General features: G+C 59.7%; 1 protein-coding gene across 1 annotated transcript in view; it reads right to left on the bottom strand.

Annotated features, from left to right (window-relative positions):
• Positions 1-216: 216 nt before the first annotated feature.
• PEBP4 (phosphatidylethanolamine binding protein 4) overlaps positions 217-16,017 on the bottom strand; it is a 102,964-nt gene continuing 87,163 nt past the window's right edge. Inside the window, exons 4-6 of the mRNA XM_054398644.1 lie at positions 11,097-11,142; positions 9,457-9,573; positions 217-308 (exon numbers count right to left, since the gene is read on the bottom strand). Of these exons, the coding sequence (XP_054254619.1) occupies positions 217-308; positions 9,457-9,573; positions 11,097-11,142 (255 nt within the window). The remainder of the gene's footprint in view (positions 309-9,456; positions 9,574-11,096; positions 11,143-16,017) is intronic.

Genomic DNA, 16,017 nt, shown 5'->3' with positions numbered 1-16,017 from the left:
GGCCACCCAGGGGGACACTGCTCAGAAGGGAAAGAGAAACTTCCCCCCACCCTCCCTTCCCCAGGTTTTGGGATTGGAGGAGTTGGGGTTTGTCCTGTGAATCCGGGCTGGTTGGTTCAGCCTTGGTGGGTCCCAGGGTCTCCTCCTGGTTGGGGTGAAGGTGGTTCTGTGGTGCAGGGAGGAGGGTGAAGCCAGGCAGGGGCAGGGCACCATGCCCTAATCCTCGTAGTGTTTGGTGAGGAACTGAGTTGAGGCCACTGGGGAACCCAGCTGGAACCTCTCCACGAAGCTCTCCATGGGCCAGGCACCTGGGGAGAGAGGAAGGAGGAATGAGCAGGGCTGTGAGGTGGCCACAGCACAGGGGCAGATGCTCCAGGGCTGCATCTAGGCTGTGCCATGCTCTGCCAGAGCTTCTGCTGACCACATCCTGCAGCCAACAGGGAGCCCCCAGGCTCTGCCCCACAGAGCCACAGAGAGCTCAGCCCTGAGCATCCCTGGGGTGAGGGCTAAGAGGTGCTGGCTCCTCTCCTGCCCCTGCTGACCCTTGGAGCAGATCTCATGGCTTCCTACAAGCCCACCCTGGGGGGCTTGGAAGTCCTCCACGGGAGGTGGCAGGAGATCCCTTGTGCCTCTCACTCACATGCACTGAGCTGCTGCTCCATGAATTGTTGGAGACAAGGGAGGGGTGGTGGAAATCTTCATTCCTGATCCCCCTCCTCTGCTGCAGGCACTGGCCTGAGGATGCTGAAGGTTTGAGAGGAAGCTCAGGGCTGGAGCTGGTGTTTGTCCTACACTGGAGGCAGCAGGGAACCCCTCTCGGGGTGGGGGTGGACGGGAGGGATCCCCCTGTGCCCAGCCCCCTGGGCCAGAAATCCCCCTGCCAGGGTTCAGTGCCAGCTGCTGGCTGGTGGAACATCCTCCTCCCTGCCCTGAAGGGCTTTCCCCCGGGGGATGAGGAGACCCAGGAGGGGGACCTTGCCTGGTGGGACAGGGCTGTGGTGTCACAGCGTGGGGGAAGGTTGTTTATCTGAAACCACTCTCCCCTTCCTGGAGCTGCTCTTTAATGTCACGCTGCAGACTGGCAGCCCTTATCTGCCTCCACATCTCAGCCCCAGCTGGAGCAAGCCCAGCCCCTGTGCTCTTGCAAGAGTGCTGAGCAACAGCCGAGCTGCTGCATCACCTGCGTGGGGTGGCAGCGGCTGGGGGATGCCCCCGGAGCCCATCTCCCCCCCTCCTGCCCCCCACCTCAGGCACTGAGTCACCCCACAAGCCAAAAAACCCTTGATGGGCTCTGCAGATGCCAGCACTGCACACTGTGACCTTCTGGAGCTGCAGGAGGGCAGGGCTGGGGAGATGCTTTGGTGCCTGGGAAGCAGATCCCAGGATGCTCAGGTTGGACTCTGCACCCCAGCAGGGAGGAGATGGTGAAGTGCAGCAGGCTGAGGGTGCCTGGGGGTGGTCCTGGATGTCCCCACATCAACACCACTACCTGCTGAGGAGCCAAACCAAGCCAAGGGCAAGACCAGCCCTGCTGTGCCACACTGAGGTCACCACCAGCCACATTTCCAGTGGATCTGGCTCAAACCCAAGGAGCCCACAGCCCAAGCCCAAGCCCAAGGAGGGAGCTGCCCTCATGCAGGAACTCAAGGTGGCTCTTGGGGTTTGGCATCACCACTGCCAAGGCAGACCATGGCCACGAGCCCTGGTGCATGCCACAGACATCTCCCTCACAAAATATCTCCATCCTCAAATGTCTCCATCCCCAAACATCTCCATCCTAAAATACCTCCATCCCCAAATATCTCCATCCCCAAACATCTCTGTCCCAAACCATCTACATCCCCAACAACCTCCATCCCAAACAGCCTCCATCCTAAAATATCTCCATCCCTAAACATCTCCATCCTCAGGCACCTCCATCCCAAACCATCTCCATCCCCAACAACCTCCATCCCCAACCACCTCCATCCTAAAATATCTCCATCCCCAAACATCTCCATCCCCATCTTTATTCCCAATCTTCTCCATCTCCAACCACCTCCATCCCCAACCACCTCCATTCCCAACCATCTCCATCCCTAAACATTTCCATCCTCAAGCACCTCCATCTCCAACCACCTCCATCCCCAACCATCTCCATCCCCAACCACCTCCATCCCCAACCACCTCCATTCCCAACCATCTCCATCCCTAAACATTTCCATCCTCAACCACCTCCATCCCCAACCACCTCCATTCCCAACCACCTCCATCCCTAAACATTTCCATCCTCAGGCACCTCCCTCTCCAACCACCTCCATCCCCAACCATCTCCATCCCAAATCCCCTCCATCCCCAACTACCTCCATCCCAACCCACCTCCATCCCCAACCACCACCCCTGGCAAGCATCCACTGCCTTCAGGCTCTCAATCCAACCCCCACCCCCATCTCTGGGCGTCCCAGGGAGCAGAGTGCCAGGGGAGGAGGTCCCGGGAGGGCTCCAGGCTGCCTGTGCCGGGCGCCTTTCATCGGCGGCTTTCAAAGCGCTCGGAGGGGCCCCGGCGGAGCGGCGCCGGTGTCCCGCGGGAGCAGGGTGAGAGCGAGAGGCGGCAGCCCCCCGACTCCCGGGGGTGCCAGGAGCTGCCATTGATGTTGGGAAAGGCTCTGGGGAGGGGGATGAAAGACTTGGGGTGGGGAGGGGGTGGAAGGAGGAAGAGCTTCTGCAGGGCTGCAGCTGGCTGCCCAGGCTCTGGCTGCCACGCGTGGGGCCAGGGTTTTTCCTGACCTACTTTCTCCTACCTGCCAGAGCGGTGCCCGAGGTGCTGGAGGCGGGGGGGGGCGATGGGGACGAGAGGGCTGGCCACAAGGAAACCCCCTCCCCCCGGGGCAGCTGCTGGTGGCTCTGGGGGTGAGGGACTGGGTAGGTACTGGGTCTGGGGGGCTGCATCCCAAGTGCAGGTCTGAGGCACGTCCCAGCCGCTTAAGGCTAAGCTCTGTGTCCCATCAGCCTGCACCTTCAGTCCTGGGGTCAGTTCTGGCCTCCTCACTGCAAGGAGGACATTGAGGGGCTGGGGTGGGGCTGGAGGAGGGCAATGAAGCTGGTGGAAGGTTTGGAGAACAGGGCTGGGGAGGAGCAGCTGAGGGAGCTGGGGGGTGTTCAGCCTGGAGAGAAGGAGGCTGAGGGGAGAGCTCATTGCTCTCTACAGCAGGAGGTTGGAGCCAGGTGGGGTTTGGTCTCTTCTCCCAAGGATCAGATGGTAGGAGAGGGAATGGCTTCAAAGTGCCCCAGGGGAGGGTTAGGTTGGAGCTTAGGAACAATCTCTTTGCTGCAAGAGTGGTCAAGGACTGCAACAGGCTGCCCAGGGAGGTGGTGGAGTCCCCAGCCCTGGAGGTGTGCAGAAACCTGTGGCCATGGCACTTGGTGCCAGGGTTTGGTGGCCATGGTGGGGTTGGGTTGGATGATCTTGGAGGCCTTTTCCAAGCCAAACAACTCTATGATGCTATCCCACCTGCACCTCCTGGCACAGGGTGACATCTCCATCCCAAGCCATGCAGCTGGGACCCTCCATCCCCATGGGGCTTTTGCTAGTGGCAGTGCCACAGTGGTGGTCTCAGAGCTTGGTGGGCCACACCTGGGCTTATATGCTGCTGGGCTCTGTCCCCTGGGTTCCAAAGCACTTTTTGTGTGTTAGAAAAGTTTGAAAAGGAAGGAAGAGGTAGACAGCATCTTGAGAAGTTCTCCAGGGAGACCTCAGAGCAACCTTGCAGGATCTGAAGTGGGGAGAGCCGGGGAGGGACTTTGTACAAAGGCATGGAGTGAGGGGATGAGGGGTGATGGCTTCAAGCTGGATTGAAATTGGACATTAGGAGGAAATTCTTCCCCAGAAGGGTGGTGAGACACTGGCACAGGCTGCCCAGTGAAGCTGTGGAGCCTCCAAGCCTGGCAGTGTCCAAAGCCAGCTTGGATGAAACCTTGAGCAAGCTGGGCTGGGGGGAGGTGTCCCTGCCCATGGCAGGGGGGTGGAACTGGATGAGCTTTCAGGTCCCTTCCAACCCAACCCAGTCCATGATTCCATGCCTCTGGGCAATGGGTGCAGGGGGCTATTTCCCAGCCCCTTCCCCCCACCCCCGCAGATGACCTCCCCCAGCCCCCCCCCCCAAGAGCTGGGGGCACGTTGCTGGCTGTAATTGATCAGCCTCATCAGCAGAGCCTTTGTCCCTGATGGGAGCCCTGATGCTTTTCTGCCAAGATTAATGATGTCCCAGGGGAGGTAGGCGGGAGGCCACCAGCTGCTTTGGTCACCATCAAGTGACACCCAGAGGAGGGGGGGGGACTGGGACTTGGGATGGGACTCTGTGCTCCCTGCAGCCTTTTGCTGCTTCCCATCCCAGCCTCAGCCTTTCCCTCCCTGCTGGGGCCCAGTCCAACTCGATTTTCCAGCTGGGTGGATGGGAGGCTCTCAAGGTCAGGCTCGTGAGTCAATGCCATGGCCCCAATGTGAAGCTGGAGCTGGAGAAGGAGGGAGTCACTGGGAGGGTGGTTGGCCAGGCTCATCCTCACCTCCCCACAGGGCTTGCTGCTTCCTGGAGGCAACGCTCCTTGCAGGCAAAAGCCCATTCCCAGTTGGAAAACCTTTTGTGTTTGTTTGTTTTCCAGGACAGGAGGAGGTTTGGGGACGCTGGGGAACATCTCCCCTTGCTCCCCAGAGCTGGTGGACAACCCAGCAGTGGAGCAGGGTGGAAGCAGAGGGAGACAGGGCACCGCCCAGCAGCTGCAATTAAGCCCTCAAGATCTTGTGCTAATTAAAGTTCCTCCACGGAGGGAAGGAAGGAGGTGGAAAACAAACGGTCTCCATCCTCCTGTGGGCTGAAGAGGGGCAAAAAAAGGGCCCTGGCATGGCACAGCTGGGGTTTGCCAGACACCCAAATTCCCCTGACCAAGGGGCTTTCCCCTGGCCACCAGCTCAAGGGCTGGCAGAGGATGGCACTGCCTCGGGATGCCAGGGGTGCCTTTGATGTTTTGAAGACCACAGAAGCTTCTCTGACATCTCACCAAGGCACACAGGCAGCTTGGAAGCCTCCTGGGCTGGGAGGAAGGCAAGAGGAGCTCCTGGTGGTGTTCATACAGCCCTGGGGACACCCCAAGGTCCTCAGCTTCGGTCCCAAATGGGGACAGAGCTGGTGCCTGGTGATGATTTGGTGGCAAAGTTGTGGCACAGGTAAAGAAAAAGAAAAAGAAGTGAAGTGAATTGGACTCTGGTGGAAAAACTGAGGCTGCAAGAGGGTTGTTTGGCCAAGGTCAGCAGCAGGATCAGTCAGGAGAGGGATCAGGGTTTGGTTAATTCCTGATGAAACAACAGGTTTTGTTCCAGAGCCACCCTGGAGAAACTCCTCTGCCATCACCACCTGATTTAACCACTGCCACCAGCACCTGGCCCACTGCAGAGACAGGAGGGGGACAGAGAATTGCTAGGGCTGGAAGGGAGCTCAAGGATCATCCAGTCCCAACCCCCTGCCATGGGCAGGGACACCTCACACCACAGCAGGTTGCTCACAGCCACCTCCAGCCTGGCTGCAAAAACCTCCAGGGATGAGGCTTCCACCACCTCCCTGGGCAACCTCTGCCAGTCTCTCCCCACCCTCATGGGGAAGAATTTCTTCCTGACATCCAATCTGAATCTCCCCACTTCTACTTTTGCTCCATTTCCCCCAGTCCTATCACTCCCTGACACCCTCAAAAGTCCCTCCCCAGCTTTCTTGGAGCCCTCTTCAGATCCTGGAAAGCCACAAGAAGGTCTCCCTGGAGCCTTCTCCTCTCCAGACTGCACAACCCCAACTCTCTCAGGCTGTCCTCAGAGCAGAGCAGCTCCAGCCCTCTGCTCATCCTCATGGCCCTTCTCTGGACACCTTCCAGCACCTCCAGATCCTTCCTGTGACCTGAAGCTGCTGCAGCTCTCCCCCAGCTCTCCACTGCTGGCCCCTGATCCATCAATACCACCCCAGCCAGGACACCCCCGTGGCAGGGTGGGCACCAGAGCCCCCACAGAGCCATCCTCAGTCCCTGGGAGCTGCCAGCCTTGGGGAGCCCAGCACGGGGGAGGAGCAGCCCAGGTTGCTTTTCCATGCTCCCTGGTTTGCCTTGCTTTGGAATGTGCACAAGGAATGGCTCACTCCCAGGAGCAGGGACACGGTGGCATGGGCAGGACCTGCTTTAGTGCCCTCTTCTGGAGGCTCCTCCACCGAGCTCCTGCCAGCCCAGCTGGCACACACCACCTTCCCCCATTTGGCCCTGTTTGGCCCAGGATCCTTCCCAGTTCAGCCTGCAAATCCCAGTTTATGCCATGATGGAACTGAGCAGGGAGAGAAAGGCTCTCCTGGGGCTCCATGTCCTCCTTGGGCAAGCTTCCAGAGGGATGGATGAGTGACACAGAGCTGGGCATGCTGGGCACAGGGATGCAGTGCTGGCTGCTGGCAGTGTCTGGAGGCTGGGATGGACCAGCAGCATTCCCTGGGAGCCCTGCTCAGGAGGTGATTCCCTCTCCAGGGTCAGCAGCCAGTGACAAGCAGTGCCACCAGCTTTGGTGAGCCGAAGATGTTGCTGCCACCAGATGTAGGGCACAATAAAAGCCACAAGCAGGGGCCAGGCAAGGTGGAAAACCCCAAGCTGGGCCCACAGCATCTCTGGAGAACCCACATCCTGGTCCTGCAAGAGGAGAGGACCAAGGCAGAGCCATGGAGGAGACTGAGCTTCTCCCCCATGGTCTGTCTGGGTCGGGGTCAGCCTCTCCTTGCTTCCCTGTGTTGCCTTCACACCATGGGGCTGGACCCCAGCCCTCAGTCCCACAGGGCTGGGTGTGCTCAGTGGGTGCTGGTCCCACTGCAATCCCTGGGGGTGGATTTATTCAACTCCCCCACCCCCTAGAAGCACCAAAATCTGATCTTTTGGGGCTGCTTTTTAGGGCTCATTCCTCACTCAGCAGCTGGGAGTTGGGCTGGGGGGGTGGTGGTGCTGGTTTGGTTGGATCCAGCAGCAGCCACAGGACAGCCCAAAGCTGTGAGGCAGCAGTGAAAGGGTTAAAAACATCTCTCAAGAGAGCCACAGCTGCTGTTTTAAATGGATCTTTCCCAGGGAGCCTGGGAAGGGCTGAGGAACTTGAGGAAGGGATGGAGGTGGGATGAGAGGAGCCACCTTGTGCCTCAAGGATTGTGGGGGGGCCTCATCCATAGGAGCCCTGGACCCTTTGGGTGTGAAATTCGGGGGCTGCAGCCACCAATGAGAGGATTTGTGAGAGGATTTATGCAGGAAAAGCTCTTTGCTGAGTGTCCCAAGCTCCCTTCCCTGTCCTGGGATGGGGATGCAGCTGCAGGACTCCAGGTGCCAGCAGTGGAGTCCTCTTCTCTCACCATGCTGGGGACAAAGAAGGGACAGGGAAGTGGCCCCCAGCACTGGCTGGAGGGGGGTGGCTTCATGTGCAGGTCATTAAGAGGCAGAGTTAATGAGGCAGAAAGCAGAGCCAAGGGTAGGAACAACCCACAGAGAGGCTGGCAGCAGCAGCAGCAGCATCCCCAGCCCTCTGCAGCCAGAGGACAGTAGCAGGGCCCAGGGCTGGGTGGGTTTTGGGGTCTCTCCCAGCGTGGGGATGTCCCCAGTGCCACCCTGCTGCTGCTTGCTGTCCCCTAGGACACACAGAAAGGGTGAAAGGGTGAGTCAGGCTGGCACAGAGCAGCTGCACCCACCTGCCCTGCCCAGGGAGCTGTGCTCCTGTGGTCCTAGCTGGGAAAGTTCTGAGATTTCCCTTGTTGAGGCCACAGGAGCCATGGAGCCCAGGCTGGGAGCGCAGGGAACCCACAGTGGGCATCAGGGTGTGGTAGGACTGGGGGGGAATGGAGCAAAACTAGAAGTGGGGAGATTCAGATTGGATGTTAGGAAGAAATCCTTCCCCAGGAGGGTGGGGAGAGACTGGCAGAGGTTGCCCAGGGAGGTGGTGGAAGCCTCATCCCTGGAGGTGTTTGCAGCCAGGCTGGAGGTGGCTGTGAGCAACCTGCTGTGGTGTGAGGTGTCCCTGCCCATGGCAGGGGGGTTGGGACTGGCTGAGCCTTGAGCTCCCTTCCAACCCTGACAATTCTCTGATTCTATCTTGCAGGATGGATCCTTGCCCATGCTCAGGGTCCCACTGGTGACCCCAAACCCCATTTGGGATGAAGCAGTGAGAGAAACCCTGGGGCAAGCCGCTCTGAGCAGGGAGCTTGGACTAGATGTTCTCCAGAGGTTCCTTCCAACCCCACCATGCTGTCAGCCTGTGGGAATTTGTATCCTGGGTGGGTGGGGGAGGGGAGACAGGGTCTCAGCTCCTTGTCTCCATCCCCAATGTGCAGTGTTTTGGGAGGTGGCAGCCCTGTCCCAGCACCAAGCGGGGCGGAGGTGAGCTGGGAGGTGGTTGGGTTGTGTCAGAGCAGTTTGAGCAATCCCTTGCTAAACCATCTCCCTGCCTGATCCCTATCTGCATGCTCCAAGGTGCTGGTGATGCAATTCCAGTGGCTTGGCTGAGTGAAGGGGGTGAGGGGGGGATGGTGCCAGCGAGGGTTTGACACCCAGCAAGATCCTCTCCCTGCTTCCGATCCCGCTAGCCAGGCTGCCAGCAGCCACCCTCAGGGAGCTGCTGCAGAGGGGCACAGCAAAGGGCTGTGAGGATGATGAGGGGGCTGGGACACCCCTCTGATGAAGCAAAGGCTGTGGGGCTTGGGGCTGTTGAGCCTGGAGAAGAGAAGCCCTAGAGGGGATCTCATCAGTGCTTATAAATCCTTCAAGGGTCGGTGCCAGGAGGCTGGGGCCAGACTCTGCTCAGTGGTGCCCAGGGACAGGACAAGGGACAGAGTTCCAGAGGGACAGGGAAGTGCTGGAGAGAGTCCAGGGCAGGCTGGGAAGATGCTGAGGGGCCTGGAGCAGCTCTGAGAGGAGCAAAGGCTGAGAGCCCTGGGGCTGAGAGCCTGCAGAAGAGCAGCCCCAGAGGGGAGCTGAGCAATGCTCAGCAAGAGCTAAAGGAGCTGTGGGGGGCAAGAGGCTGGGGCCAGACTCTGCTCACTGGTGCCCAGGGACAGCACAAGGGGCAAGGGGCACAAAGTGGCACCCAGGAGGTTCCATCTGAGCAGGAGGAGAAAGTTCTTTGTTGTGAGGGTGCTGGAGGGCTGGAGCAGGCTGCCCAGAGAGGTTGTGGAGTGTCCTTGTGTGGAGAGCTTCCAACCCCTCCTGGGCATTGTGCTCCTGGGCAAGCTGCTGTGGGTGCCCTGCTGTGGATGCCCCTGCTGGAGCAGGGGGGGGTTGGACTGGCTGCTCCAGAGCTCCCTCCCAACCTCATCCAGCCTGGGATTCTGGGATTCTGGCATGGCCAAACCCATGGCATTATCCACAGCCCTGGGAAAAAAACCCTTGGGACATGGCTTGGGGCCAGGAGCTGAGGGCATGACTGATCCTTACCCCTTGAGCTCTGCTCCTGGGGGCTCAGGGCGATGGCCTCCAGTGCTGGCTGCTGGTACAGGAGGAGCTGGTAGCGGTGGTACCCACTGCGGGGCGGGGGCGAGGGCCTGCTGTAGGCTGGGCATGCAAAAGAGAACAGCTGAGCAGCACCCACTGCCCAGGGTGCCCACCCCAACCTGGCACCCACCCCCACCTGGCACCCACCCCCCCTGCTCCCACCTGGGATCAACTCTCCCACCCATCACCACGCACCCAGACCCCTCACCACGTGTGGGGCTGAAAGCCCTCAGCAGCTGGGGGGGTTCCTTGGGGGTTTCCTGGGCAAGAGCAGCTGCTGTGCCCTCCCCCCCTTTTCCCCCTCCACCTGTCCCCTCCCCTCTCACCACCCAGCTCACCCCCTTCTACCCAGGGGCCAGCTCCTGCTTTCCCTCTCCTGACATAATCTGCACCAGCCACCGCCCTCACCTCCTCCTTCTCCTCCTCCTCTTTCAACCTCAGAGCCTCAGGGTGCTCCTCACCCCTGTGCTGAGCACCTCAACCTCTCCTCCATCAGCCTTCCCAGCCCTGCACCACCCCTGTCAGGTCCCCTTCCTGTCCTGCCCCACGCTGGGTGTAGCATCCCCTGACTAAGGCCATGTGGGGACCTGGCCAGCACCCCTCACCCTCCCAGTTGTCCCCTGGCACACCAGCTTTGGCCTCCAGCTGCCAGGCTCCTGAAGCCCTCCCACTGCCAGCTTTGGGGTGGGAGGATGCTCTTGGTGCAGCTGTGCTCAGCTGCTGGAGGTCCAAGCTGCTGGAGGTCCAAGGTTGGTTCCTCACCTTGCTGCAGATGTTCAGCCCCCAGGCTGGCACGCCCCCAGGGCACACACACTGTGCCCTCAACTCAGCACAGCTGCCCAGATGTGGGCCTTGCAGCTGGCTCAGGGGCTGTAGGTGCTGGCTGGCGAGGACAGGGAGTGGTGATTGCCCCCAGGAGAAGGACATCCCTGGGGACAGACACACACACACACCCCCACCACCACCCAGTGCACCACACTGGGGATGCCAGCAGACATCTCTTGCCCTCTGTTGGGAACGGGAGGTCGTGGTTCCAGCCCACTGGGCACAGAGGATGTGATGATGCCAAGGGACAAGAGCCTGAAGCTCCTTCCAGGACTTGCAGACCCACAGCTGGGTGAGCTCCTGGCCCCTCTCCCCCATCTTCCTCACCCCTGTCTTGCCTGTTTGGAGCTGCAAGCCTTTGTTGGTGCAACATCACAGCAGTTGTTGGGATTCACCCTCTTTTATCTCCTGGGTTTGCTTTTTGATTCTATTTCCCCCCAACCCACACCCTCCTTTTTTCTTTTTCTTTTTCTTTCTTTCTTTTTTTGTTTTGTTTTGTTTTGTTTTGTTGTTGTTGTTGGGTTTTTTTTGTTTTGTTTTTCTTTACACTGGTTTGGAGCTCTTCCAGCTGCTGGGGAGGGTTATTTTAAACCACTTTTGACTCTAGAAAAATGAGAGCAAACAGAAAAAGTAGCTCCTGTTTCAACCAGCCCCCCCCCTCGACTGCACACCCCACCCCCCCTCGTGGTCCCTCCCTCCTGTCCCTGTGTGCTCATCCCCAGCAGCTCCCAGTTTGGGGACCCCAGCTGAGGGCTCACCTGTCAGCACTCGCCCTTTGATGTCCCCACTCCTCAGATCTGCACCCTGAAAAGACAAGAAGAAGAGGGCTGAGGGACCCCCAGGACCCCCAGGGAGGAAGCTGTGGAGGGGACAGACCCCTCCTGGCTCTGCCTGCTTCTCCCTAGGGATTCCTTTTCCAGCACTTTGAGTGTTTTCCTGGCAGAGAGCAGTAGGGAGCAGGGCTGGAGGGGAAGGAGCACAGCAGGGGCTCACTCTGGCTGTTTGGGATTTAGAGGCTCAGTGCTCTGTGCCTTGGCAGCCCCCCACAGGAGTGCTCCTCGGTGACCCAGAGCAGATCCCAGGCTGTGGCCCACCAGGAAAGCCACAACAGCCCCATTAGAAGCTTTGGGGTTTGGGAGGGGTGACCCCTTCCTGGTGGGAAGGGGCTGGCAGTGGGAGGTGGCACCAGACCCCCAGATGGCAAAGCTTTGCTCCACCACGCTGGGTTTGCTCTCAACCCCAATTCCTGCCAGGCTTGCCCCTCCACCCCTGTCCCTGGGAGCTTCCCTGGAGGAGGAAGCCCACCAAGCATCCCCCCCCTCACCTCAGGATGGGACTCATGGCAAGGAGGGCACCAACCAGAGCTTCACCCTGGCTCTGCACAAGCCACCCTCACCCCTGACCTGCTGCTATTCCAGGCTGGCTTCCCACCTCCCACCGATGCTCATAAATCCTCTCCTACAGCACCCGTTATTCCAGTCCTGCCCACACATGCACCACTGCCAGGGCTCCTCTGTCCTAACCTGCCCTGGGAGTTATTAACCTCACCCCCAACCCCCCTCACCCCCCCCCCCCCCCAAAAAAAAAAAAAAGCAAACCCTCAACCCAACAGAGATGCAGCAGATAACTGCCAGCAAAAGTGCAGGCAGGGAGCACTGTCGCTTCCCTGGCTCTCCAGGATCAAAACCTTCCCTTTCTCCCCAAAGAAACCTGCTTGGCACCGACTCCCAGCTGGCAGCAGCCTCCTGCCAGCTGCTTTGTGGCCCAGCCAAAGGTCGCCAGGAAGCCAAGTGCCCGCTCGGGTTCCTGGCTACCAGCTCGCTTCGCCACCTTGGCAGCCTGGAGCTGAAAATATTCTGCTGGCAGCCAGGAGATGACTAAGGATTCGGGCAAGGTTTGGCTGCTTTGGTTCACAGGAGGAGGGGAAGGTGACAGGCAGGCTGCTGGGGGAGCAGCACCCCTGGGTGTGCCAGGGCTGGGGCACAGGGGGACACAGGAGGCTGTGGGACGTGCTCGCTCCTCTCTTCCTGCCTAAGTCTGCTCAGCTGTGCAGGTCTGCCCCCAGCCAGCTGTGCGTGCCTGCTCCAGCCAGCTGTGCGTGCCTGCTCCAGCCAGCTGTGCACCAGCTGCCCACCCACTTGTGTGTGCCCGCTCTGCTCCCCGGCGATGCTCGTCTCGCCTTCTCCAGCCAGATGTGCACATCTGCTCTCGCCAGCTGGGCATCCCCAACCCCTCCAGCTGTGCCTGCTTCCCCGGATGTGCCAACTACAGGCTGGCAGAGGAAGCTGGAAGCAAACAACGAGCTCCCCAGGTACTGAAGCCCAAGTCTGCCAGGCAGCAGAGCCTGAGTTTGCCAGCCAGCAGAGCCCAAGTTTGCCAGGCAGCAGAGCCTGAGTGTGCCAGCCAGCAGAGCCCAAGCTCACCAGGCAGCAGAGCCCGAGTGTGCCAGGCAGCAGAGCCCGAGTGTGCCAGCCAGCAGAGCCCAAGCTCACCAGGCAGCAGAGCCTGAGTGTGCCAGCCAGCAGAGCCCGAGTGTGCCAGCCAGCAGAGCCCAAGCTCACCAGCCAGCAGAGCCCAAGTTTGCCAGGCAGCAGAGCCCGAGTGTGCCAGGCAGCAGAGCCCGAGTGTGCCAGGCAGCAGAGCCCAAGTTTGCCAGGCAGCAGAGCCCGAGTGTGCCAGGCAGCAGAGCCCGAGTGTGCCAGGCAGCAGAGTCCGAGTGTGCCAGGCAGCAGAGCCCAAGCTCACCGGGCAGCAGAGCCCGAGTTCGCCTGGCAGCAGAGCCCGAGTGTGCCAGGCAGTAGAGCCCAAGTGTGCCAGGCAGCAGAGTCCGAGTGTGCCAGGCAGCAGAGCCCAAGCTCACCAGGCAGCAGAGCCCGAGTGTGCCAGGCAGCAGAGCCTAAGCTCACCGGGCAGCAGAGCCCAAGTTTGCCAGGCAGTAGAGCCCGAGTGTGCCAGGCAGCAGAGTCCGAGTGTGCCAGGCAGCAGAGCCCAAGCTCACCAGGCAGCAGAGCCCGAGTGTGCCAGGCAGCAGAGCCTAAGCTCACCGGGCAGCAGAGCCCAAGTTTGCCAGGCAGTAGAGCCCGAGTGTGCCAGGCAGCAGAGCCCAAGCTCGCCAGGCAGCAGAGCCCGAGTGTGCCAGCCAGCAGAGCCTAAGCTCACCAGGCAGCAGAGCCCGAGTGTACCAGGCAGCAGAGCCCGAGTGTGCCAGCCAGCAGAGCCTAAGCTCACCAGGCAGCAGAGCCCGAATGTGCCAGGCAGCAGAGCCTAAGTGCCAGGCAGCAGAGCCCAAGCTCGCCAGGCAGCAGAGCCCGAGTTCGCCTGGCAGCACAACCCAAGCTGTCCTGGCAGCACCCCCTGAGCTCGCCGTGCGTCTGGGCTGGCTGCCAGCCCTCGCTCTTCAAAGGCAGGGACTGAGGCTTTTATTTTTTTTGCTCGGGGCAGGGCTGCTCCTGTGCGGAGCCCTCGCTGCTATTCCTGGCTTTGCCATGGGCTTATCGGGAGCGGCCGGGGCCTCCTCCCTGCTTCCCTGCCCGCTGCTGTGGGTTTGCCTGCTCGGCCCCCGAGATGCAGAGGGTTCTGGTTAGCCCCGGGGATGGGAGAGTCAAAGGATAAAGCTGCTTTAAAGAGGCAAGAAGAGGAAGAGGGCGGGAGGGAGAAAGTAGGGATGAGCAGGGCAAAGCCTGCCTGCCTTTTTTGCAGCGCCCCAGAGCCGGTGGAGAAGGGAGGGAGAGAAATCTGCTGGCGATGGGCGCTGGTGGGGTCGGGTGCGAAGCCCAGCCCGCTCCGGCCAGCTTCCCCTCCTGGGATGAAGTGGATGTGTAACTGGGAAGAAGGTTTTTTTTGCTAACGTGGGGTGGGGAATGGCTTTCAAGGAGGTCTAAACCCCACCTCTAGCTGTCCCTGTGCTGGAATCGCCAGCGAGGGGAGCACCGCACGCAGGCTGCCCCCGAAGATCCCTGCCACGAGCAGAGCTAATGGACACTGATGAGCTGCCAGCTTTATTAATGCCCTTATATGACAGCATTAATAGTTCCTAATGACACCATTTGAGCTTCACAGCCTTTTATCTTCTCTTGCTCTCTTTTCCCCCCGCCGAGGACAGAGTGTAGGAGGTGGAATGAGATTTTTCCACCCTCCGGTGCGTGCTGCGTGGCGTGGGGCAGGGGATGCTTGCATGGAGACCTGGGCAGCCTGAAAAATCTGTGCCACACAACTTCTGTGCCAAGAGCTCCTCTCTGTGCTCTTTTCCTTGGCCAAAAAGACATGTGGAGAAGATTATTTCCTTTGGCCAGGATGGGGGAGGTTCACCTTGGAGAGGATTTCCCTCCATTCTCATCACCTCTTGGCCAGGATGGAGGAGGTTCACCTTGTAGATAAATTCCCTCCATTCCCATCACCTCTTGGCCAGGATGGAGGAGGTTCACCTTGCAGATAATTTCCCTTCAATCCCAACACCTCTTGGCCAGGGAGGAGGTTCACCTTGTAGATGATTTCCTGCCATTCCCAACACCTCTTGGCCAGGATGGAGGAGGTTCACCTTGTAGATAATTTCCCCCCATTCCCAACCCCTCGTGGCTAGGATGGAGGTTCACCATCAACCAATCACCATCAATCCAGGATAAAAAACCCTTAAAAGCCAGCAACCACCGAGGGCAGAAGGTTGGTTTGGCCCAAGCCAAGCCAAAAGGTTGCTGCATAACAGAGTAGGGCTCAGGGGAGAGGGGTGCAGGGGGTGGGTAAATTAATAAATACAAATAAATGAAGGCAGCAGTGAGTCACAGTTTGTTTTCCTCTTGATCTTTTTCGGGTTTCTTTCCTTCCCTTTTCATCCCACTCTCCCCCCCTTCTCCAGAACGTGTCTGATCCTATCAGGAGAGGAGGGGAAAGGGCTGGGTGGCGAGCGGCAGCGATTCGCCCGGGCGAGGACGGAGGGTTGTGGAAAGTGGGTGTGGGAATCGGCACAATCGCTGGCAGGGGACCAGGACAAACAGATGACGGATGGGACCCAGGGCTGAGCAGCAGAGAGGGGCTGGGCTGCCTTGCTCACCGGGAGCTCACCCCCCGGCCCGGCCCTGGGGACCTCAGGGAACCGCCCCCCTCCTCCCCCACCCCTTCCCACTTCAATCTGGGACTCATCTCGATGCTGGGGGCTACGTCCCGTGGGGCAGCAGCTGATGAGGTGGCCTCCCAGCAGCACCTCGTATAATTAACCAACAATTAGCCAAGTGGGGAAGTTAATCCCCAAACAAACAGGGCTCCTCCTGCGCTGCTCGCTTACGGCACGCTGGCTTGACGGGGGAGAAGGCAGCTTCAAAGCTGGCACAGCCAGGAGCCCAGATTTGTTATTCTCTCTTTCTGTGATCTTTATAATGAGGTCAGGATTTATGAATTGGCTCTGGGGAGCATCCCGGGAAGGGCAGAGCCGTGGGGATGGCAATCCAGGCTGCTGCTGGCAGAGCAAAAGCTCCGGTGTGGGATAAAGGAGCGGGACGGGGACTCTGCTGGGGATGGATCTGCTCAGCCCTGCCGGAGAAGCAGGGAATGGTAGAACTGTTGAGGTGGGAAGAGAGCTTTGAGGTCATTAAGTCCAACAGCTCACCTAGAGCTCACATTCTCACCACTGCTGCTAAACCACTGCCAGTAATCATAGAATCATAGAATCATGGAATCATAGAATCA

The sequence above is a fragment of the Indicator indicator genome, unplaced genomic scaffold (genome assembly GCF_027791375.1).
Source record: "Indicator indicator isolate 239-I01 unplaced genomic scaffold, UM_Iind_1.1 iindUn_scaffold_71, whole genome shotgun sequence".
NCBI classification, from domain to species: Eukaryota; Metazoa; Chordata; class Aves; order Piciformes; family Indicatoridae; genus Indicator; species Indicator indicator.
Note: the sequence above shows the minus strand (reverse complement) of the source record. Positions and strands in the feature narration are given on the sequence as shown.